This window comes from Crotalus tigris, unplaced genomic scaffold, assembly GCF_016545835.1.
Source record: "Crotalus tigris isolate CLP2741 ecotype Arizona unplaced genomic scaffold, ASM1654583v1 scf7180000018931.1341448, whole genome shotgun sequence".
NCBI lineage: Eukaryota > Metazoa > Chordata > Lepidosauria > Squamata > Viperidae > Crotalus > Crotalus tigris.
In genome coordinates this window covers 809,110-834,321 of record NW_024097280.1, presented here as the reverse complement: position 1 = coordinate 834,321, position 25,212 = coordinate 809,110, and the positions used below count along the sequence as shown (strand labels likewise).

General features: G+C 42.9%; 2 protein-coding genes and 1 long non-coding RNA gene across 4 annotated transcripts in view; 1 reads left to right on the top strand and 2 right to left on the bottom strand.

Moving 5' to 3' along the window:
* Positions 1 to 319: 319 nt before the first annotated feature.
* Positions 320 to 10,890, bottom strand: LOC120314467 (homeobox protein Hox-D3a-like). Of its 2 annotated transcripts, XM_039357589.1 has the most exons (3): positions 10,210 to 10,890; positions 6,484 to 7,048; positions 320 to 2,272 (listed from the first exon to the last, which is right to left on the bottom strand). In XM_039357589.1, exons 2-3 carry the CDS (start codon positions 6,842 to 6,844, stop codon positions 1,587 to 1,589), a joined length of 1,047 nt encoding a protein of 348 aa, XP_039213523.1. In that variant the 5' UTR covers positions 6,845 to 7,048; positions 10,210 to 10,890; the 3' UTR covers positions 320 to 1,586. The 2 variants fall into 2 exon arrangements, 1 of the variants encoding a protein (XP_039213523.1); XR_005558445.1 differs by lacking the exon at positions 10,210 to 10,890 and having other exon boundaries at positions 2,181 to 2,360; positions 6,484 to 6,604.
* Positions 10,891 to 14,056: 3,166 nt separating this feature from the next.
* On the top strand, positions 14,057 to 19,240 carry LOC120314473. Its single transcript, XR_005558446.1, has 3 exons — positions 14,057 to 14,613; positions 15,070 to 15,311; positions 16,626 to 19,240. It is a non-coding gene; the product is annotated as an uncharacterized LOC120314473 (long non-coding RNA).
* A 669-nt stretch (positions 19,241 to 19,909) lies between these two features.
* LOC120314466 (homeobox protein Hox-C9) overlaps positions 19,910 to 25,212 on the bottom strand; it is a 138,080-nt gene continuing 132,777 nt past the window's right edge. Inside the window, exon 3 of the mRNA XM_039357587.1 lies at positions 19,910 to 20,027. Within this exon, the coding sequence (XP_039213521.1) occupies positions 20,011 to 20,027 (17 nt within the window). The 3' untranslated portion in view covers positions 19,910 to 20,010. The remainder of the gene's footprint in view (positions 20,028 to 25,212) is intronic.

Sequence of the window (25,212 nt, the reverse complement as noted above, 5' to 3'; positions counted from 1 at the left end):
CGAACCTAAGGCATGGGTGCCAGAGGTGGCACTCAGAGCCATCTCTCTGGGCACGCGCGCCGTCGCCCCAGTCCTAGGCCTTCACCTGGGTTTTATAAAACCTTTTCACTTTAGGCCTCAGCAGCCGTGTGCAAAAAAAAAAAAGGTTCAATCAATCAATCAATTTCAACTTCGGAGGAGGGGGGGAAAGATCTTGCAAAGTTGGAATTGATTGATTGAACTTTTTAGTCCCACCCAGTCTGCTGTTATCACCGCAGCCACACCCACCCAATGGGCCACACCCACCCAATGGGCCACACCCACCCGGCACCCGACGATGCATAAGTGGGTTTTGGGTTGCAGCTTGGTCACTCGGTCTCTAAAAGGTTCGCCATCACTGTCCTAGCATCTTCTGTGGCCTGGGATTATTCCTCAGTGAAAGACACCAGAAGGAAGGATTAAAAGTTTGAAAAGGGAAAAAAAAGAAGACATGTAAGTCTACATTTTCACTGAGGTTTCTGGGTAAACACTTTGAAGCTCCCTCAGCCCTAAACAACTTGCCAAGAGAAGAGAACTTCCATCATATCTTCACTCTTGTCAGACTTTTAAGAAAGGGAGGAAAGAGTTAATTCTCCTACCTGCCGCTGCTACTGCTTCAATTCCTGGGGACTAGTTTTTGCTAAAAGGCCCCCATTGCTTATTCTGCCCTTGGTTACATGCATGTTCTGGTGAACAATAAAGGGCTGTCTGCAGTGGTGGGTTCAAATATGTGAACAACCAGTTCTCTGTGTGGATGCCGCTTCTGGAAGTCCATTCTGGGCCTGGGCAACAAAAAATTAGCTACTGGTTCTGCTGAACTGGTGCGAACTGGCTGAATCCTATCACTGGTTGTCTGTGCTTGCCCATTGAACTTGTAAAGATCCCTGCCATTAGGGCAAGATCTTTAGTAGCAAAGGGAGGTTCCACCCTGTAGATAAAAAGAATAAAAAGGAAGGCCCTGAGCTTCTCAAATAGGCTAGGCAAAAAAGAGTGAGGCTTGGAAGTATCCAATTTTAATTACTTTTTTTAATTTTAGGCAAAGTAATGCCTGGAAAAGGAAAGTAACTCAGATGAGACTTCCTTCCTCCACCTGGGGGCAAATGGCTGCTTCTGCTACTGAATGGCTGAGATCCAGTTTCACATCTTTCATAAAAGTATATTAGAAAATGTGTTTCATGCAAGAAACAGATCAGATGATGATGATCATTATTATTATTATTATTATTGTCTGTTGCACAGTCAGCCAGATGTTTAGACTGGATTTGGCATTTTTATCCACCTATTGAGCCCTTCCCAAGGATAGGCAGATGTTGTGGTTTGATTGTTTTATTATTATTACTATTATTAAAAATCAAAACAGTCTTTCCTTGAGTAAAAAAATCCAACAGTGGCTTCTACTTTTCCCTACCAATATGTTTTTCTTCAATACAATTAAATAAATAGGAAATAATGGGTGGGCAGGGAGGGAGGGAGGGAGGAATATTGTTGGTTTCACTTAGAGGTATTCGTTTTAATGAGATAATAGGACTGTAGCAATTTCCCCTGCTCTGCTTCCGTCCAGGCAGCTCTCACAGATGCTTAAGATTTACAGGTCCCTGAGAATCTCCCTGAGGCACAGGATGTGTGGTTAAATCTGTGTAAATGGGATACGAGTTGGATGGCCCAAGCTGGGGATGGCTTGGGATTTCAGTAGCACAGCTGTACTCCAGGTTTCCAGAGGAGTAATCAGGGTAGCTGAAGAAAGAGTCAGCCCCGGGCATATTTCCCAGGTAATTTTCTCCCATTGCTCTTGGGCTCCTTTGCAGAACTGGAGGTCCATAAGGATGGCTTTCTCCCGGTCCAAAGAAAGGGCCGTAGTCCAAAGAGACTGAAGTTACAGGGCTGTTACAGAGAGGGCCTGTGTATCCTGCTGAACTGTCAAGCTCTTCCAAGGATTTGCTGCATGAACTCGATGGGACCATCTCGTAATCAGCCTCCCCGTGCCCATAATAGTCACCCACTTCAGGGCTGTTATTGGGAGATGCCAAGATGGTGCCTTTGACTCTGCTATCTTTCTTGTACTTCATTCGTCTGTTCTGAAACCAGATTTTGATTTGTCTCTCGGAAAGCCTCAGAAGCTGGGCCATTTCCAATCGGCGGGGCCGGCAGAGGTACCTGTTAAAATGAAACTCCTTTTCCAGTTCCACCAGCTGCGTTTGGGTGTAGGCTGTGCGAATTCTCTTGGAAGAGGAGAAACTTGATGGAGAGCTGCTGTCTAAATAAATGGAATGAACATTCAGTTCAGCTTGAGCCCTAACCATTCTGCATTCTGAACCCATTCATCACCTTGCAGAATATTCATCCTACAGAAATCAACACAGAAACAGGGCATGTCATGTAACAACCACACAACGTTGTTCACACCCATGTATGTGTATTCACTCTGCACATAATTGAACGATGAATGTGTTCGTGTGGTGTTTTAAACCAAACTAATGGCTTAGCATGAAAACCACCAACAGATGCTGTTCACTCTTGGACTAAAAAGCTAGGAAACAAGTTTGTGACCATTATTTCATATACATTTACTGGGCCAGCTAAGTGCTGCTAGCCAAAAGTAATAAATAGTATTAGCCAAAGTTTTCTCCATACAGAATTTGTTTAGACTTCAACTTACAACCACAATTGCGATCAAAATTCCCATTGCTATGAAGGTGGTCATTAAGTGGGTCAAACCTGATAAGTTAAACACTGGCAAGCTGACAGCCCAGGTTCGAGACCTGAGCATTGCACAATAGTGTGAGCTCTTATTACTTGCTCCAGCTCCTGCCCACCTGGCAGTTCGAAAGCATGCAAATGCGACTAGATAAATAGTTATCACTTCACCTCAGTGGGAGGATAACAGTGGGAGGATATATATACCTTGGCATATAGTCACGCTGGCCACAGGACCATGGAAAGTGACTTCAGACAATGCTGGCTTCCTCAGCAAAGAAATGGAGATGGACGGAGAGATGAATACAACTAGACAGGAGGAATCTTTACCTGGTTTTAATCCACAGTTGGGCTTTTCTGCCCCAAGCAAATTGTGTTTTGTCAAGCAACTCACTGTAGTTATTCAGTGAATCTGGCCTCCTCCATTGATTTTGCTTGTCAGAGGCCAGTTGGGAAGGTTGTAAAAGGCAATCACGTGACCACAGGATGCTGCGATCATTGTAAGTGAACGAGAGTTTGCCAAGTGCCTGAATTTTGATCATGTAACCACAGGAATGGTGCCATGGTCATAAGTGTGAGGACTGGCCTTAAGTAACATTTTTGGTGCCGTTGTGCTAAACTAATTGGTTGTAAGTGGAGGACTGACTGTAGATTGTCTAGAACAGGGGTCTTCAAACTTGGCCCTTTTATGACTTGTGGACTTGAGCTCCCAGAATTCCTCAGCTAGGTGGGCCTGGCTGAGGAATTCTGGGAGTTGAAGTCCACAAGTCATAAAAGGGCCAAGTTTGAAGACCATTGGTCTAGAAAGTCTCAGCCAAAAGTTCCTGATGCATTCAGATGACTGGATAATTTGAAAACAAGGTTGAATCCTAGCCATATCACTGGAGATGGAGATAGAAGCCAGAAATCATAAGCAGATACAGGTAGTCCTCAACTTATAACTTCATTTAGCGACTGTTTGAAGCACTGAAAAAAGTGACTTATGACCATTTTTTGCACTTATGACCATTGCGGCATCCCCATGGTCACATGATCAAAATATCAGATGCTTGGCAACTGACTCATATTTATGACGGTTGCAGTGTCCCGGGGTGATATGATCATCTTTTACAATCTTCTGACAAGAAAGTCGATAAAGAAGCCAGTTTTATTTAACAACCATGTTACTGGCTTAACAATTGCAGTGATTCACTTAACAACTGTGGCAAGAAAGGTCGTAAAATGAGGCAAAATTCACTGAACAACTGTCTCACTTAGCAACAGAAATTTGGGGCTCAATTGTGGTCATAAGTCAAGGGCTACCTGTACTTTCCACTTTACCTTTTGAGCCCAACAAGGTATCATTAGAATGTACAGTATGTCTAGAATGTATGTCTGGATGGATGGATGTATATGTATTTTGTAAGAACTGAAGCAGAATTCAAAATAACTTGTTTGCAAATATTTCCAGTGATACCAAAGGATCTCCCCTCTTCGGAAGATATCTTGTCCCGGTACACTCTGCAAAGAATGGTTGTTTGTTCATTTTCATCATACTTCAGAGACATCATGAAATTTGAAAAAGAGCTCTCTAGTTGAATTAGACCTGATTTAGTCATATTCAGATTTTTGCTGCCTTTGATCCTACTACAGTAGTAGCATAGAACCATCATAGGCAATGGCCACTGGTCATTTCATTTTTCATAAATTTGTCTAGCCCCGACACATTTTAAAGTCATCAAAATTATTGCCCATAAATACATATTCATTTAGCTAAACCAGAATAACTGTATATCACTAATGTCACACCTGCGATATAATCTATGATTGGATGGGATTAATATAACTTGTTTTAAGAGGAAAAAAAGCCAAGGACAAGGTTATAAACTGGTGCCAAAGAGCCAGGAGCAATGATAGACAACCAGCATTGGAGAAAAGTGTTTTTCAGAATTCATTCGTGCTTTATTAAAATGGAAAGTTTCTAATAAAAGATTGAAGCTGGAAACTCTTCAGTACCATAAAGGAACTTTCTGGGTTCTTATGAATATCATTTTTTTTTAAAAAAAAAACCAAAACTTTTTTCTGTTTAATCTATTTATTTATACTTTCAGTGTTCTATCCCACTGTGTATCTAGATCGTGTTATTTGTTCCTACACTATTAATGAGTAGCTAATCAGAAAGATTTTTCAAAATATAATACAGATAGCCCTCAAATTATGACTGGAATTAAGCCTGGAATTAAGATCTTCAGTTATGACAGTCATTAAGCAGGTCATCACTAGAAGGCACCCAATTTTATGACCAGTCATTATATAAACGTGGTGGTCATCAAGTGTACACCACAAACATTAAGTAAATGGTCACTGAGTGAACCGTTCTCCACAATGGGCATGTTTTGCTGGAAACTAGAAGTAAATGCTGGTTACCAGAAAAACTGCTATAAATCGCAGTCACGTGGCTGTGGAATGCTGCAAACAGCTGTAAATGGGGGCCAGTTCTGAGCATCCAAAATGTGATCATGTGTCTGCAGAGGTTGGGGTGGCCATGTTCAACTTCGGATCATAAGTAACTTTTGGGGGTCTGTCGGAACTTCAAATGGTTGCTAAGCAACTGATAATATGTTGAAGACAGCCTGTGCTTAATATATATATATATATATATATATATATATATATATATATATATATATATATATATATACACATGAGATATATATATGGGTCTTTGGTTGTTCGGGTTTTCTCCCGTGTAAAATTGGAAGTGTCTTGGCGACGTTTCGACGAAGTCCCATTCGTCATCATCAGGCTGGTGCTTTCAGCTTCGTGCTTCGAGGAGCTCCTCGAAGCACGAAGCTGAAAGCACCAGCCTGAAGATGATGAATGGGACTTCGTCGAAACGTCGCCAAGACACTTCCAATTTTACGCGGGAGAAAACCCGAACAACCAAAGACCTACATACAAACACCCGCGAAAACCTCAGAAAACATACATATATATATATATATATATATATATATATATATATATATATATATATATATATATATATATATAGTTCAATGATGCAATCTTCGATCTCTATGTGTGTGTGAGATAAAAATATTTCATCCATAGGAGTATTACTTTACAGTTTTTTCTGTGAACAATTAAAAGGAATGTCTTATTAGAGCAAGTGGTAAAATAAAATGTATATCTTATCAAATTCCTCTCAGTGGCCTCAATTCTAGATTCAAGTAAACCTAGAATTGTGCAATTTTAGGTGCAAGTAAATAAAAACATGGAAGGGCTTTCCAAGAAGTTTGCCAGACACTCGTCTAGAGCACGCATCTTAATTTAGCTGCTAAAGCTAAGAAGCTACACCCAGTAACGCTGCTACCATAGATCTGGATGGGCCAGCACCAAGAAACAGTATATTAAGGTTTGCTTAGCTCTTCTGAAAACCAATGAGTGCAAACAGGTGAAAGAAATGCGTAGAGTGCAGCATAGGAACAGTTACTTAGAAAGTTATTGTCTATGGCCCAGGGGTAGGCAACCTTGGCTCTTTTATGACTCGTGGACTTCAACTCCCAGAATTCCTGAACCAGCTTGGCTCAGCTTGGAAACCTCTCTCTTTTGCCTCAGCATGGGTGGCTCAGGAATTCTGGGAGTTGAAGTCCACGAGTCATAAAAGAGCCAAGGTTGCCTACCCCTGGACTCTATGCCAACCTCCCCCAACTTGCTACCCTCCAAATATATTGGACTACAGCTCCCAGAATTCCCATGGAGGAGGAGGTGACAGTGAAAAGAAAGTACCTGAAAAAGGAAGGTTGCTTTTCTGCTTGGCACTGTGTCTTGTTTCTTTCATCCAAGGAAAGACTTGTTTTGGTACGTGGCCGCTACACGATCTGCTACTGCTACCATTGGTGGTGGTGATGTCACAAGGACTGGAAGAGGTAACCAATGACAGCTGCCGTAGCCTAGAGGTTCCTAGAGGTCTCAGGGATGCAATTTGGGAACCTTTGGAGCCCTCTGAAGACCCCGTGGGTATTTCTGACTCCAAGGATATCGATGAGGTTGGAAAGTGCTGCTGGCTAAAGGAGTGCCTTCTGCTGAGATCTCGGCACCAGCTATCTTCTGAGGCCTGTTGGTCATCTTCCTGCAGAGCCTTGTGCATGTCCGTTCTTGTCAGATGGAAGGAGTGGACTGAAGGGGTGGGGAAGGAGACGGAGACCTTGCAATGGGTGTGAAAGGAATCCAGAGAGACTTCCAGTTCTTACTGCTGAGAAAAGACCCTCCTCAACCACGTGCTCCAATAGCTAAGGGAAAGCCCCCTAAGTAGGCAGGAAGGACGCTCCTCAGCCTTCCTTAGGCAACGCTGCTAAAAAAGGAACAGGAGGCACCTTAAACAGAGACAGCCCGTTTGGGTTTCAGTGTTTCTGAGTGGAAACAAATGCATGCCTCTCCCAGAATGATGATCTGCAAAGGTGGTGCTGAAGATGCACTAAAGAGTTGACATCTGTAACTGCCTGGTGATGATGAATTTATTTTATTATTTAGCGTTTGACTGGGCAGGATTCAATACCAGCAAGCAAAATGTCTGTGCTTTTGGGCTCTGAACACTGTCTTGCAGTTATATTCAAAAAGTGATTTTTGGGGGGCAGTTAGAATAATGTTCACTTAATTTGTCATAATAAATAACAATAATCGACTCCATATCCTCTGGGATCTCCTCCCATTTGCTCAGATCTTAGTTGCTATTTTTAAAAAAGGAAAAGAAATCCTTCCTACCCCACAGTTGGTTTTTTTCTCTATCTCTCTCTTTTTTAAAAAAACTTCTCATGGATTTTTGGAAGTGGTAAAAATCTAGCTTCTCTGGAGAATCTTTGGGCATTAGCTGTGGATACCCATCAGTACCAAGATTAGTATATCAATATATTAAAGACATGTTGTTATATTGATTAAATATGTGTGTGTTTGTGTGTGTGTGTGTGTGTGTTTGTGTGTGTGTGTGTGGTCTGTATACATTTGATAAAGTTTTACTGTTGATAGGGTCCTATTTATTCTGGATTCCTGCCAAGATCATAAGGGCTCAGTAATCTATTAAGTTCTCAAATTCTCTGAGAAAAGTTGCACATGCTGCACCTGAATAACAAAATATGGTCCTGGCATTTCGACCCCTTTGGAATATTCATTTCACTGCCCATCTTATCTTTGTTGATAAAGGTGCAGATAATGGCTGCTAAAAGATGCTGCCTGAAGCTAAAGAAACTTTAGGATATGAAGGAGAGGATAGATACAATGCTAAGCCTAGTTGCTTGCAACAGGATAGCTTTTTTTTCCTAAATCCCCCAGCCAGCAATGTGTTGTGCTGTTGGTGAAAATTTCTCTCCATTATTCTCAAAGATCTTTCTGCAAACTGCTTGCCTTGCAGGGGAGGGGGTATGGGTAGGGAACCATGGGGGAGAGGAAAGGGAAGGAAGAATAAATTGTAATGCTCACAGAGGAACCCAGCCATCAATTCCATTATTCCCTAACCAGAAAAAAAATCTGCATTTTATTTCAGCAAAGGGGTGGTCTCTGGGAGCAAGAAACCTGTAGCTATTTCAGTCTTGCTTGAACTTCAGCTCCAATCATGCTGAACTTCAGCTACAGAGTGCATGATTAGAAGTGTGTGAGTGTGTGTGTGTGGGGGGGGTACATCCTGATGGAAAGGGTACTTCAGTGACATGTTTGCAAACCTGCTTTTTACATTCACCATTTACATTTTTAAGTGTGTAAATTTAAACGTTAAAATTATAAATTGGAATTGGTGGTCCCTGCTCACCGGCAAAGTAATGCACAAAGCAGACTTTAAGAGGCACGTCTCCTGAGTTCATGATCAGGAAAGACTTTTTTTTTTGGGGGGGGGGGTTCTGGGAATGAGAAGTGGACCATGGAGGTGTCAAAAGAAGAACAGTGCAAAAGCAGACAGTCTGTATATGCCCTGCAGCCAGGAGATGAGCTCCTGTCTAGCCAACACAACAGGGAGAGTGCAATGGGGGGCAAAAAATCAGTATTTCATAACTACTATTGATGCCTGTGTTAGAAGTAATGGCTTGTTTCATGTAAAAATTGAAATCATGTTTGGAATAAAAGCCTTGTCATTAATACAGCATGTATAGTAAACTGGCTGGCTTTGAGTGAAGGAAAATAAGCAGGAGGTATTTTTCTAACACTGTTCCTCCACCTATCACCCATCCAGGATAAATAAATTATTTAGTGGGAAAGGGATGGTGATACTGGCGGTGTCGATATTTAAAATAAAACAATATTCTCTAAGGGGCAACTGACCCTATTGGGGAAATCATTGGTTCCTACAAAATGTTGACAGGCATACAAAGAATCTCATAAAGAACACATTAGGAACTAAAAATATTAGGTTGATGGCTGAGCTATATAAGAAGTTCTGACTGTACTGATAGAAAAGGATTTGGTCAGGATTTTCTGAAGCAAAATTATTGGCAAAATAGCTGAGTGTGCTGCATACGTGGGGCAAAACTTTTTCCAAGCTACCATACAACTCGAGACATAATTAATGTATTCATTTATTTACCCTGCTGATTAAAAAAAAAATAGCCAAGTAACTTTGTAACCCTGTTGCCCATGTCACTAGGAATTTGATTCACCACTTTCATCTGACAAAGCCCATTCATTTTTAAAACTGTTTGCTAATTGTAAGGATTAAAACTTTTTTTTTAAGTCAGCAGGCAGTATTTTCACTCTTTTCATATTACATCCTGGCAAACAGGTTTTCTTACCCACATGGATAGAATGGTGTAAAAGACTGAAACATAAAACAACATCTGAATGTGTTCAATGCATAGGCACTTACTCTTCCTGTGCCACACTCTCCAGCAGCGTGTGATAATTTAAACTTTGAGAAATGCTCAGACTCAACTAATAGGTGGCTAGTTAACTTGCCTCTAACTGCTAACCCTGCATTTGAGGTACAAAAACTCAGAATGTAAGGCAGCTGATTGATGGGAGCAGATGGCTAATGTATGTTGGGCACAAATCAGCAACTTTTCATCGTGAATGTAATATTGAAAAAGCAACAGCAAACTTGCTTTGCATTGATTTCAATAGTTCCTAACTTCCTTTTTTGCATTGCACAATGGCTGCAATTTGTATATGTTTGTGTGTTTGTGTGCATGTGTGCGTGTAATGTGGCTATTCACTCAGACTGATAAAATATCAAGTGTGTGTGTGATATTCTATCAATTCAGGTGAATAACCACATTGTGTACACAGACAGTCCTTAATTCTATAGGTTGAACAATAGTATCTCAGAGAAGAACAGTTAAGAAAAATTCATGCAGTGTAATAGTTATGATGACGATAATGATGATGGTAGCAACAATAGACGTCTATAGGTTTCACACATTAAGTATAAGAATTTAGTTCTACTACCATTCAATGTAAATTATTACAAATAATTAAAACTGCAATCTTGAGTCCACTTTTCTAGGAGTAAATGTCACTAACGCCAAAGGAACTTACTTTAGAGTAGGTATAGATTGGATTCACTATTCATTTTCCTAATGCAACCTTTAAAAAAAGCAGAGGGGGGAGAGGGAGAGAGGGATCCTGCATCGTATTTTCCACACCTGCACAGGTAGCCAGAGATTTTGGAAATTCCAAGCAGGAGAGCCTGTGGGAAAGACCTGCCTTTTCTGGGCTGAGCCTTGGTCACAGGAGTCATAGAATGCCCCTGTAGATGGATGTGTTACTTATTCCACGTTTCAAGCCAATAGCTATACTATAGGCAAGAATTTTCCTAGGTCTTTCTAAAGCTTTTCTGGATCATCCTACACCAGACTGTTAGAGAATACCTTGCTTAACCTTGTGATGAAGAGGATTTAGATCCATTTATCTACCGCTTTTTAACTCACCCTTACTTGCCTGAATGAACTTTTCTACGAAATGATCAGAAACCCCTTGGAATCAGAACAGAGAATTTGGAGAGGGGGCAGGAGAGAGAGAGAGAGAGAGAGAGAGAGAGAAACTTTGGTGACACATGTACAGATCTGCTTAGGGATGATTTATAGCAGATTAACGGAGGTATATTCAAGAGGACGCTCCTAGGAGACAGCACAATATAAGACAAAAATATTTTCAAGAGGAGATCTCCTCGCCCGTCAGCCAAGCAACCCCAAACCGGTTTTCGTCCTTATTTTTTAAAACTTCCTCACTTCCCCCCCCCCCCATCCCTCCCTTGGACTTTATTATTATTATTATTCGACCTGGATTTCATCCCATCTCGCTCGCGCCGTTTCCTCTTGCACTGACCCCCCCCACCTGAACTAATTGTAACGGGCGAGAATCCACCCTTTGCTTTCAACAGAAGATTTGTTTTCTCCTTCCATCACCCACGGCTTCTTTTTCTTCTTCTTCTTCTTCTTTTTTTTTTTAACATTTCGTTCTAGAATTTTGCCAGCGACCTGACAGGCATTTGGGGAGGACGATGGATAGCTTTGAATTGCATTAACAGGACCTCTCCGCGGTTCCCTGTTATTTTATATGGATTTATGCATTCCCAGCCGCAATAGGCTTTCGACAGGCCGTCTGCACGTCCGCAACACGGGGCAGTTGAAACTTGTGTGGAAGGCAGACCAACCTTCAGGGCAAAAATACTTTCCCTGACCCAGGGCTTTGGTGGGGGGGGGGCGCGAAGAGACGGGGCGCCCGTGTTTCTCCTTATTTCAGGCCAAGCAACCCCGAGCGATCCAGCCTGGCCTTTCTTTCCAAAGCCGGGAAAACTCCGCCGGTGCGACCCGATCCCCAAGCGCGCTGAATCAGATCCACTATCTCTGGAAGGCCTCGGGGCTTCTGAGCCGGACGGGGGAGTAGAGGGGAGGGCTGTTTATCCTAAGGGTTCGTTTTGCGGCCGAGGGAACCGAAACTACGGCTGGCCGGCGCAATTGCAGGGAGCCCAGTTGAGGATGGCAAGCAGACCCAGATCCGGGAAGTGATCCGGGAAGGAGGCTCAAACTTTAAGGGAGCGTCGTTTTGGGGAGGCACCACGGCCGGGAAATCGCGGGGTTCCCCTTGCAAACTAAAGTCCTTTGGAGCAGGACAAAAAGCCTCACCCAGCTCCGGCTTAACTTAGCGGTGTAAGCAAGGCAGAAACGGCAGGCACGAGGGCTTTCTGGACGACTAGCCCGCCCCGAACAAGCAAGGCGGATCTGCGACCGGCCCACTAAAATCGGTCACACAGCCCGGCTGAGCATCCTAACAAGGGTCGGCCAGTTCAAGGATCTTGCCGGGCCCCAACGGGTTGTAAGGATTTAGGATGGGATAAGGGTTAAGGGCTGATTCCGTCTAAAAAAGAATTGGGTCGGCCAAAGGAAGAGGCGGCTGGATTGCGAAGTTGAAGCTCTCTGTGTACTTCGGTACCATAGCTAGATGGGACAGTTAAATCCAGCTTCCCGGTTTTTTTGAAATATAAACTTAGATGCCGGAGAAATAAATCCCTTTGATCCATGAGACCTCTGTGTGGTGCTCTCCGTCCCAAGCCTCATATCCACCTACAGTGATTACGGGCGTTTTAAATCAACCTAACGAAATTTCTCACCCGTTTCTTTTCTTTTTTTTCCCTTCCCTTCTTCAATATTTCGAGTTGTTCAATTCCAGCAAATGCCCTAAGGCTAACTTTTGGAAGGCAGGTCACGTTATGCAAACCTGGGCTTCATGATGTTGTAGCATCCTCTTTTTTTAAAAAAAAATTTTTTAAAAAAAAATCCCCAATTGCTTATATATTTAACAAACGTCTTGCGGGGGAAGCTTGTTTTATTAACACTTAAAGGTGGCAATACCAGACGGGGGAAAAAACAAAAGCAACGAATAATGCAGGGTCGTTCTCTGCTCCTCTCCCTCTCTTTCTCTTTCTTTCTCTTTCTCTCTCTCTCTCCCTCTCCCTCCAAGCGAGAAGCACCCCCATTTCTCTGAGCTTTAGCAGGAGGCCAGCTTCCAATGGCTCCCTCCCTCCCATCCTCTTCGCCTCCCAATTCTCCTTCCCCCTCCCAACCAAGAGTGGCAACAAAGAAATGGGGAGAAAAAAGAGGGGGGGGGTTTAAAAAAGGCTGGCTGGGATCCGACCCAGTCCCCTCTAGACCCTCACTTCATTTGGTCTAAAGATTCCCGTGTCACTCTCTTGTGTTGTATTATGATATTGTATTGTATATATTCTAAGGCACCTACCATGCACTATCACTCATGCCTCTTGTATATTTGTGCGCACACCCTTACATGCACTCCCACCCACCCACCCACCCACCCCCTAAAAGGGATCTGCTATAAAATGTCTTTATGTAATCGGTTGGATCCCTAAGACTGGATGGCTGCCCCTTTTAAAAACAAACCCGAGGCTTTAAGGTTCAAATTTTAAACGAGTTTGCACTAGAGAGGAGGGGGAGGGGAGAGGGGGGGAGAGAAGAGAGAGAGAGAGAGAGGGAGGGAGGCATTTCGAATAGTCACACTTGTCAAGTGAGACCATCTTTTAGCTCTCAGAAGCAGCAAATCCATGTGAACTCTGGGTGAACCAAGATTGAAGCCATAAATCACCGCTACAAAAGCCGGCTGCTGCCTACGAGTTCCAGACCCTTACCTTTAACGCTTTCGCGGGCGAAGACGGAAAAGCAGAGCTACAAAAGTTCACTTATCTTTGCCAGCCCAAACAAGGAGGAGGGAGGGGGGAGGGGGAGGGAGGGATGCAGCTCAAGGGGGGAGGGGAGAGTGCCCAGCGCCTTCCTACCAGCGAGCGTGCTCGGCTCCTGGAGTGGTTGGTGGTGGTGCTTAGGAGTGGTGGGCTAGGGCTAGGAGGGAGGGCTGCTGCCGGGGAGGGAGACGCGGGACACGTAAGCCAACGTCATTCAACAAAGGCCAGGGACAAGAAAGAGCCGGCCAGGGACGGGGGGGGGACGGGGGGAGGGGGCGACGAGAATGGGAGAAGAGGACCCATTAAGGGAAAAAGAAACCAGACAGCAGACGTTAATCTTGGGGCGGGGGTGGGAGGGTGGTGTGTGTGTGGGGAAATCCCTTGCTACCCCTGGCCCTTTAAGTAAAATCAAACCCAACACGGAACCGCCTGGCAACCAGAGGGGCGACGGGTCTGAAAAGGCTGCAATCCCTTCCAGCGCTCTTGCCTTGGAGTAAGACCGGTGACTTCCCAGGAAATGGAGGGGGGCCAAGCGGGCACCCGGCCGCCCCTGTGCAGCCGGATTCTCCCTCTGACTTTCCCAATCGACCCCCCCCCACACACACACACACACAAGTCTCTCGTTTGCAGGCGTCGCTTGGGTTGGTTTGCCTTCTTCCCCCCCCCCCACTCCCACCCCCCACTCTCGCTCTGGGCTTCATCTCTGAGGAACTACCTCCATTCCTCTTCCCTAGGCTCGCTCTTGGAAGCGACCTGCCGCAGGCGCGCAATTGATGCTCGCCCTTCCTCTCTCTCTCTCTCTCTCTCTCTGCGAAGCATCCGAGCCTTGGGTGCGTGGGAGGGGCGGGCCGAAATATCGCGGGTCCTTCTTGGAAAATTAGCCCGGCACCAAGGATGGGAAGAAAGAAAAAAGAAAAGAGAAAGTTTCACGCACGCACATCCATCGTTGACTAATCTATTATGACAAACAATATGATGGATATAGCTTATGTTAATCGTCCTGGCCTTTCCTCTAGAATTTAACTGTCAGTTAATGGACACCGGAAACTGGAATTCTACATGGCTCGCTAATGGGTTTAGGTATTAGCTAGTTCTAACGATGCATACAAATGCACTTGTCTCTGTGGGCTGCCTTAAGATTTATGGCTCTCTTTTGCCTTCGGTAGCTGTAAACAAGGAGAGGAAAACAGAGGAAAGATATCCCAGCTTTGCCGCACTTTCTGCCGCTTAAGGAGCTCTTTCGCCAGGTTGATTCCCCCCCCCATTTGCCCCCCTTGGAGAGAGAACGGGCGGAGAAGAAATTCTCCAAGATGTAGGAAAGAGTTTTGATGAAGTCCTAACTCTCCCTAAAGCACCGGTCTGTGGATATCCGGGTTGGTCTTCCTTGCCCACGCTTCCCACGCCGCTTAGAAAGGCCTAACGGACAGATAACAGAAGCTGGGGGCCGAGGCGTTTCGCTTCCACTGGGAAAAATAGTGGGGACTGGGGAACCGGGGTGGGGAGGGTGGGGAACCAAGAAGAGCCGGCTAGAAATTTGCCCTCTGCCTCCCCGTGGAAAACACGCGCTCCGACCACAGCAACCCGGGAACAATTGCGTTTCGGGCAGGGGAGGAGAAGAAGAGAGAGAGAGAGAGCTGTAAGCCTTTAACTTCGTACCATTTCTCTTTCTCACCTCTCTCCCTCGCTCCCACCTCTCCTTATAGATTTGATTTCCTCCGGAGTTCTTGGACAAGATCCAAAGCCGTCCGGAGTTTTCGGACCACGCGGCCCGTTGGGGTTGGTGAAAGGAGACGAAGGAAGCCGGTAGTACCGCCCGAGGAAAGAATATGTGGATGGGTTGTTTTGTTTTTGTTTTGTTTTTAAAACCCTGACCTGGCAAACTGGATAGAACGATTCACAATTGGAGACGCGCGCGGAGGTGTGGCGTTTGTGTTTCTGTTTCTAGGTAGGGTTGTCTGAAGGAGGGAAGGCCAGAGGAAGCGGGGGGGGGAAGAGGAGATAAGGTGGGCTCTTAAGGGAGCCTCCAAAAAAGGAGGGCTGGGACTGCCTGCCTTCCTGAGCAGCACCCTTCTCCGCAGCCAGAGATGGCCTTGAGCGCGGCCATTGGGCTACTCAGCTCCCGGACGCCCGCAGCCTTTGCAGAGCGCGGCGACCAAAGCCGTTCAGGTTTCGCTGGCTGGCGGCAGAAGGGGGGGGGATTAATCCCAGATTTATTTGTACCTTCCCTTTGGGGTTCGGGGGGAGCGGTTGACTCTCCCTTCCTTCCCTCTGTCCCTGACCCACTGAAGATGGGGGTGGGGGGGGGCAGAGAGATCAGCCAAGAACCGGGCATCTGCTCAAGCATTTAAAGTCGGGAGGCACTTAATAGTTACCTTTTCAGCCATCAGTCTGTTGTGTTCATTTGGCTGTGGGATCTTTATCATTATAATCGTTCTAGGTGGGAAAAATCTAAATCTATATATCTATATAGCCATATAGCTAGATACCTATGTCTATTATATCATCTCTAGCATATCAGCCTGAAGATTAGTTTACAAGAATTCGGTTTTAGGCAATGAAGTTGTGGCACCTTGGATGAGCAAAATTGCAGTTTAAAAAAAAGTGTAATTATTGGGGGGGGGAAGTACCCCAGCATATAATACCCCCAGCCTAAGCATCTTTACTTGGGAGGAAGTCCTCATGATTTCAATAGCGCTAACGCCTAAGAGCCTGTGCCTCTACTGTTACTGGCATTTTTTTGCTTCTACACTTCATTTGGTATCGTTTTTCAAAATAAAGCACAACTTTCTTTAAAACACTGGGTCTCAAATAACGATAACCTAAAATACATTTGGGGTGTGCTTTGTTTTCAAGGAGTTTGCTAAACATAGTCTACCTTGATTGGGGGGGGGGGAAATGAAACTGAGAGTAAGATTTACAACAACAAGACCCCATTTCTGAAAGTCCTGCTTGCTAATTTCTCAGGGCCTCCTTGCATTTCCTTCACAAAGATGTGTGATCCTAAGTACACACAGAGAGAGGGGGAGGGAGGGAGCGCCAAGGTGTTTTAAGCTGATTTAGCAGGTATGTATGTGTGTACTTTGGGATCTTCTCAGGGCAGATTAGATATGCTTTAGCATTTTAACTCTCCAGCCCAAACACTCTTCTTGTGTAAATCTAAAATGCTTCATTGGGCAGAGGAAAACAAAGAGGCTTTTACAACCTTAGGATATTTCAGTAACTAATTTTGTTACTCTTTTTTTTCTTTTCTTTTTTTTAGCATTTGATCAGGGCAAACCAACCCACGAATATCCTCTTCCTCGGAAAGTGGAAAAATGTATCAAGAATGGAACATTCCTGGGGGACTGGGGATAGGGAACAAGGTGAAACAGAATGGAAAGGGTATAAAATGCTTTGGGAGATGTGCCACTCATTCCAAGGGACTCTTGCTGCTTTGCAACATTCACTTGGAGATCCATAACATACTTAAAACTCCAAGTCAACCTTTTTCCTATTTATTACTGTGCATAATTCAACATTATTGCAGATTAATAAGCCAATAATGATCATCTCAATAGGGAAAGTATACTAGCCAGGCTGCTTTTATGGCCACCCTTATCTTTTCTAATGACCTTTAAAGTAATAACTCATTACAAAATGAGCAATTGTCTGGAGTGCCTTTAATTTTTCCTTTCTTTTTCTCTTTCTCTCTTACTTTCTTTGCTCTTCTTCCCTCCCTCCCGTTTACACACTCTGCTTTCAAGATCTGCCCAGTATACATTTTAACTTAGTTTCCACCAAAAAAAAAGGATAATAATTCAAAGGAGACCTTCTCCAGCTCTGTTTGCAACAGTGGTTAGAAGGACAATTTTTCAAGCTTTCTTGACTGAGCCAGTCATTTTATGTGTCTCTCTAACAGCAACAACAATGCTTTACTTCTACTGTGATTAAAGATCCTTGTAACGGCTCTCTTCAGAGAACTTTTAATTGCTGTTTTAGACCATAAGGGAGATCAGAGATGTTAAGTTGGATTATTGATCTGGAACTCAGGGAGATCCAAGGACAAGATCCTACTCAGCCATGGAACTTAATTGGGTGAGCTGAAGCTAACCACTAATGATTTAGCAAGGATGAATTGGGGAAAGGTATTTGAACTGATATAAAGAGTATTGAGCCCTTCATGCCAAGATACAGAAGTATTGCATAAATAAAGAAATGTTTTTGTTGCAGAAAATTATGTGCCCAATTTAAATAATGTGCATTTTTAGTAGGAAATAAATCTCTTGGTACGGAGACATTTCTTAAGGTGGGCTTATTTATAGCTGAAATTGTAAAACTGTTTTCTAAGATTTGCAAACTGAATGGTTTCTTGGCAAATACTGCCATATCTCAATGGAAATTGCAACAAGGAGTGGGCATGAATTTCTTTAATCTCCTAGGTACTGTGTCTCTTTAATGAATTGCTTCCAACTGTATTACTGGCAGCTTTTAAAGTAAAACATAGCCATCCTGCTTTAGAACTTTAGATTTCAATTGCCGTATACATACATACATACTGACTGACTGGAAATCAGGCTAATGTGTTTCTTGTACATGTTTTGAATGAAAGCATGCTTTGATTTTACCAGATATAGGCATGAGGTTTGCTTCTAATAGATATTTCAGAATAGAGATAGTAATAAATAGGAAGGGAAGAGATCACTTTAGGCCTTCCCTATCTGTATAATTTTGTAGGTTACCCAATTGCAAAACAAAAACTAGATTCATTCAATAGGCTATCGGTATGGAAGCCATCCATTATTATATCCTTGCACCATTCTCTCTATAACCAAATTGAAAAAACAAAACAAAACATAAGGAACTCAGAATATGGCAACTGTTCCCATAATTTGCTTAGCATTGGTTTCCCAAATTGGGTTTTTTTTTTAAAAAAAAAAACCACAGGAAAATTTGGAACCATTACAGTATGCAAGACAATAGAAAAATTCTTATTAATTATGTGATCCTGAGATTAAAAACAAGTATTTTATCTTAAAACATCTGTGATGTTTTAGCATCTGCAAAAGCAGACTTTTGCTCAACTGAATTGCTTTGCTAACTTAATTTGTGATGCAAATGAAAATCAGATGCATAAAATCTGTAGTTAGGAGGGTTAAACATCCAGTTTGAAACGGTTGGATCAGAGCAGGTGAAAAATATATTTCAGTGGACTTGAACGTTTCCCATATCCGTGTGAATTTGCTGCTACCCTATTCTATGATGTGTGGAGTAAAATATTAATCATGAGAGGATGATCTAATGTGCAGAGATCGCTGTCCCATATACTGTAGCTGGAATTGGCTGCATAATTCCAAGCATCCTGTCATGAAATCCTTTGTTGTTGTTGTTGTTGTTTGAAATAGGTATAATAAAATGAATCCAAAAAAAGCAAAGATCTTGTTGCTGCTTTTTAAAGGTGGAGCACTTTCTGGTGGGGTGTATATGGTTACATAGCATGTTCATGCAGCAAAGGTGTCAACTAATGGATAGCTCACCAAAGTAGCATCAATACTACTGCTAAAAGAGGACCAATCCTAGGAAGTGCTGCAGAGTCTTTAAAAATAACGCAAAGGTTGCTGTGGATTTCAGATGGATACAACTAAAGATCAAGTTGTTTGAGCCATGCAGAAAAGCCATAGAGAACTGCAGCCATATTTAAAATGCAGAGGAGCTTTCACACCGACAGTAGATTGAAGACTTATTCTGTCACATAAGCATTTCAGAGCAATCCTTCTCATTCAGGAGAATGAGTTTCACTAGTCAGCCCCCAAACTATTCAGCCCAGGGTGTCTTCTTTCCCTGTGGTGGGCTGATGAGGTTGAGGCAAGTCAACATGAATGAATACTTGCGGGTGGAGTTCTGCATACTCTGCACATAGCACTGGCCTTAGCTATTTCCACAACTAAAGCAAAGAGCTAAATGAATGTCCCCCTCCCACATGCACAGGGTGTGCTTGTGTATGTTAATGGCAAGGGGGCATAGTTAAGACACTACATGCAGAAGGCAGTTGCTCAGTTTTTCCAAAAGGCACAGCCACCATCACCCAAATCCCACCACCCGTGGAAGGGCTCATGCAGACTGGTGCTGAGATCTTGCTGTTTAGCCTACAGTTTTTCAAATCCAACAAAGTGATAAATTTGATGCCAAGTTTATTACAAGTTTATTATCTTAGCTGTTGCCATAACAACAACATAACCCAAGAAACAATGGAATAGGGGGGGGGGAGAGGCAGGAGAGAGGAAAAGAAATTGAACACTTTATTGCTCAAATGCAACTACGGTTCTGTCCATTGGGCAGAAAATGAAATCAGCTTTTACAAAATCCTCTGGAATGTGCGGAAGTGAGCATGTTAACCATTGCATAGAAACATGAGTTTCAAATGGGTGGACTGATACTGGATCTGGAAACTTCTGCTTCATTTCCTAGTACAATAACTAGAACGTATCTTATGAAAGATAGTCAACATCTTCATCCCCATTTCATCCTATACTGGAGGTCAGTTCTGAAGTTCAGTTCCCTGGGCAGTCTTCAAAGTGACAAGTACTCTTTATAATCCCAGTCCTCTTTTATTTAGGCCAAGGATCCAGGGGAGTAAGCCATGGATTGCCTTTTCAGAAGGTGCTGTCCTACCCTGGATGTATTTCTGTGAACGGTATAAACAGAGACAATATTCAGTTTCATCAACACAATTGCTAGTGGGACATAACACAACATTGACTTAATGCTTTCACATTATTTTGTCTTAGATTTATGGATGATGGACAGTTCCATGCTGGATTCCCATTATTCCTTATGAAATGTGAACTCTTCTCTAGTTGTTAGCCACGTGTTGGCACTGAAAAAAGCAGAGGAGGAGAGAAAGATAGGCTTGTGCAAAAAGGGTCCAACCCAGTTCTCATCGCTGATTTGGAAAATTAAACCCCATATGGATTTTTGATTTAACTCAATAAAAAGCAAAAAAACCCCATCTAATCAATTTGAAACCATCCAATTCTGCTCAATGATTTGATTCAGAAAGCTGACTCGATTCAGAGATTTGACTGAAGTGCCTTCACACTAATCAAATAATCACACACTAAAGAGCATTTGTTAATGCTTAAACAGGGGGGGGGAAAGCTGAATTTAAGTGTGTTGGGAGATATCTAATTCATTAAGTGATGGGGGAAGAGCTTCAATTTTAAACCATTATACCTGCTGTCTATAGGTAAAAGCAACCTTGACACTAATTTCCACGTGCAGATAAACCAGACAAGCTAACCCAGATGCCCCTGTATCTTTGACATCCTAGGCATTTAGAAAATGTACTGTGGACACCCGTGTGAAAAACTACAGAACTGGTAATATATAACTGTATTGATCACATTCCACTGAGGCTAGAAAATGTCATGAACCAATTTCTAAGGATCAACATATTCTGTTCAACTGAAGTTACTTTTAATCAAAGGGCATTGAGGCTTTCTTATATCACACCCAAGGGTAAAATACTACTTTCCTAGGGTAGCAGCTTTTAAAGAATTGCAAGGAGAGTAAATATTTTCCAGGTAAAAGCATTGGGTTGGCTTACATGAGAAAAAATAAATCTAAATATTTAAATGTACTTAACTTTGAGAAAATCTTAACCAGTAAAAATGTTTAGAACATTGTGGGAAAAACTCATGTAAACAAGAACTGTAAACAGGATATATGATGAGACAACCAGAATGACTAGATAGAAAAGGAATATTATATTGATGTGATTATTATTTGTAGAAATATTAGAAAACTTTTATACTCAATTATCATTCATTAAAACAAGAATTGTATTAACTTAAGGCTGGTAAAAGAGAACATTATGGGGAAAAGAGGAAATCAAGTAAAGTTATCATGCGGATTACAGATTATAGGAATTAACTGTTAGTGAATGTTTTTTAAATGTAAACCCAGACAACGCACTGTCTACCAAATATTAAGGTGATTATGTTAAAAAAATAATAAAAGATATTTTTTAAAAAAATATATTTTCCAGGGGGCATTTAACACATCCAGGATCATCTACTGAATAATCTACCCCTTTGCAAGGAACCTACACCTGGCAACTTTATAAAGGGCAGCACTTGCTTAAGAACAGGATGTTTATTGGCCAACTTAGTAGACCCATACGTCAGTCTCTCCTCCAGCACTGGAAGGAGCAAGGGAAAGTCCTAGGAGAGATTGGGGAGGGGAAGCAATGGGAAATTGCTCATACTAATTCTGATTTATTGATGGCAAAACAAATTCATTAAGGGCTGATTGTGAAAGAGCTTACCTCTTTAAAAGCCAGCCAAGGTGTGGAGCTTTTAAAGGCCTACTCCGTTACAGAAAAGTGAAAGGAAATTGGCAGGAAAGTGAATCGACCATTCATCCTGAGATGTATGTATCTCTGCCCTTCCCATCCTTTGCATTTTAAGATCATAGCTACTGGATTGGGACCATACATAAAGAAGTCAACAGCCCGCTGCATTGATAAAGTTCTACTTCCCTCCTTAGGCGATAAGATTTCAAGCAACTGGTATGATTCTGATTATTTCAAATCAACAGGAATGCAAACTTCTGAGAAAGAGAGAGTTACATTTTACTCTATATCTCACCACAGGCTTTGATTATATCTTACTCTGCCTAGGATCAACCCGAAGGCTGTTTATGCTTCAGCTGTGTGCCTGTGTTTGGCTGACACATGGGCTCGGCGTGATACTCACAGGTCAATTAGACCTCATGTGCGTACAACAGATGCTCAGCTAAAGTGCATGATCTGTAGTACTAAACTTTGCAACTGATTAGCATGCTGGTATTTGTTGACATCAGAAACATAGCTGATGCCCAGTAGTGATGAAGGGTAAAGTCCTACTTGAATGCTGACCTTGTCTGGATTAGAAATATAAAATAGTGCTATATAAGAAAATATATATACATATATGCATTTATGATTGTAAGAGGCGCAAGTCTACCTTGAGGTAAGATGGGTGGCCTATGATTTTATAAACAAATACAATTTTGCCTGCCACTTCCTATTTAATTTGGTGATAGGAAAAAAATATTTTTCAATGTTATTTCACAGGAGAACTTATCTTAAGTCCTCGGGGCAGAGTATGAGGTTCTTACATTTATTTAATAATGAGCTTACATTTATTTAATAATGAGATGGTCACTGCTGTTCAGGATTGATGGTAGTGCCCAATTTTTCATTGTTCCATTGTTTCTAGTAGCCCTCTTCAGCCTTCCTGGCTTCCCCCCCCCCCAATTCACTTCCACCAGAAGGAAGACGTTTCTTCGGCAGTTTCTTTAGATCAGAAAGCAGGAGAAGTCAGGGAGGTTTCCAAATGATGGAGAGAAGACTACAGGTCATCCTCAACTTACAACAGTTTGTTTAGTGACCATTTGAAGTTACAACGGCATTGAAAAAAGTGACTTATGACCGTTTTTCAAACTTATGACCGTTTCAGCAACCCACAGTCACATGACTTCCATTCCGATATCTAGACAACTGATTCATATTTATGACGGTTGCAGTGTCCCGGGGTCACGTGATCCCCTTTTGTGACCTTCTGACAAGCAAAGTCAATGGGGAATGCCAGATTCACTTCACGACCTGGATTATCAATTTAACCACGGCATTGATTCCCTTCACAAACGTGGCCAGAAAAGTCGTAAAATGGGACAAAACTCACTTAACAAATTCTGGGCTTCATTGTGCTCATAAGTCAAAGACGACCTGTAACAGAAAGTAGATCAGCTGACTTTCTCCTAATGTGTTTAAATTCAAAAATGCCAACTAAGAAATACAAAATTAATTTTCAATCCCCCTACAAATAAAATGGAAAAACAGGAAATTCTTTAGATGGGGAGGAAATCATTCAGCAGACTTTGGCACAGCGTTAGGTGAAACTTAAAACTTGTTTCTGAAGTATTGTTGATATCAGAAATATTGCCAGTACCCTATTGATCTTATTATATTCTACACAATCCAACGAAATCAGCTTTGTTATGGGGCTATTTTCCATCAACCAACCTTAATCCTACAATCCTATGTGGCTCTTAGTAACAACCTGTTCTTGACAATCCATTGTGTCAGAGCATGTAAGCATTAGAGCAGGGGTTTCAAACTGCCAGCCCACGGGTCGGTTGTATCATACGGAGGCCGTGCCCATCCCAGCTCCAACGATGCAAAAAAAAGTCGCAATATGTCGCGACATGTCACATGACACCCGTGCATTAGAAAATACATGCTGTACACAAATGGCTCTAATTTGCAGAATCAGATATGCTATGTTTTAATGTTGTCAACCCATAGTAATATATGGGAAGGCAGAATACTTGGCAGGACTCTCCAACTAATCTATTCTGCATAGATACAGTGCATTTTTCTGGTGAATATCTGTGGAGACTCTTCATATATTTGTTCTACAGCAGAACATAGTCTCTCCAATTACCCTAGAGCGGGGGTAGGCAACCTTGGCTCTTTTATGACTTGTGGACTTCAACTCCCAGAATTCCTGAGCCAGCCATGCTGAGGGGAAAGGGAGAGTTTCCAAGCTGAGCCATGCTGGCTCAGGAATTTTGGGAGTTGAAGTCCATGAGTCATAAAAGAGCCAAGGCTGCCTACCCTTGCCCTAGAGCAGTGATGGCGAACCTTTTAGAGACCAAGTGCTCAAAAACTGACCCTGCCCCCGCTCCACCCCCTGCCCCACCCCCATCCCACCTGCCCACAGGGCCACTCACCACCTCCAGGGCCCGCTGCAGATCACCCAGGCAGCCCAGCAGTGCCATGGCAGCCACACCCTCTGCCCATGCCCTGCAGCATCAACTGTGCATGATGGGGCATGATGGCAGAGTCTTGTCTACACTGCCTGGCTGCCATGTCCTTGGCTGCACTGCTCTGCATGGGCCACGCTCAGGAACGACTCTCCTCCAGGGGGGCCGCTGGTGAGGAGAGGGTCGCAGGGGGAGGCAAGGCTGAGGCAACGGCACGTGTGCCCACAGAGAGGGCTCTGAGTGCTGCCTCTGGCACTCGTGACATAAGTTCGCCACCACTGCCCTAGAGAGTAAGTTAAACTGGAGTGTGTGTGTGGGGGGGAGAGAGATTATTCAAGGTCACACAGTAACAGCTTCAAAATTAGCAGATATTTTAATCTAGGATTTTCTAATGCTATGCTAACTTTCTGTCTATGACACCAAACTGGTACATGATTATCTATGCTAGCTCAGTGAAAGTTCATATTGCGCCCATGAAGCCATAGTCCTGTCTTTCATAATTGCTTTTCTAATCAAGTGCCTTCCAGATGTTTGGAAACAAATTTCCATCATCACTGGCTGTGGTAGTTGGAACATAATGATAACTGCCAAACATACACAGCTGGAAGAATCCTTACCTATAACCACCATTTAAAACAGTATCCACTTGTTATCCTTGTATTCCCCTTCCCAGTAAACTCTTTCTGAGTACACCAATATTACAGAGTCATTTCACCCTTATTTTCTTTTCAGGTGGAAGTTTATAACTATCTTCACTAAGAATATTCAGCATTCCAGAATCTTAGAACTCTTTGATATAAGGCCCTGGATTGGGATTGCCGGGGGACGTGCTTGGTGGGAGGCAGAGTTTGCAACTAATGTCACAATCACTCTATCCCCTCTCTTCATGGAATCTAGAAATTATCATGTTGCAACTAATGTCACACTCTATCCCATGGGTGTCAAACTTGCCACGTCATGTGACATGTTGTGATGTATCGTGACTCTTTTTGCATTGCCGGCAGTGGGGTGGGCGTGGCTTCAGTATGATGAAACCGGCCCATGGGCCAGCAGTTTGACAA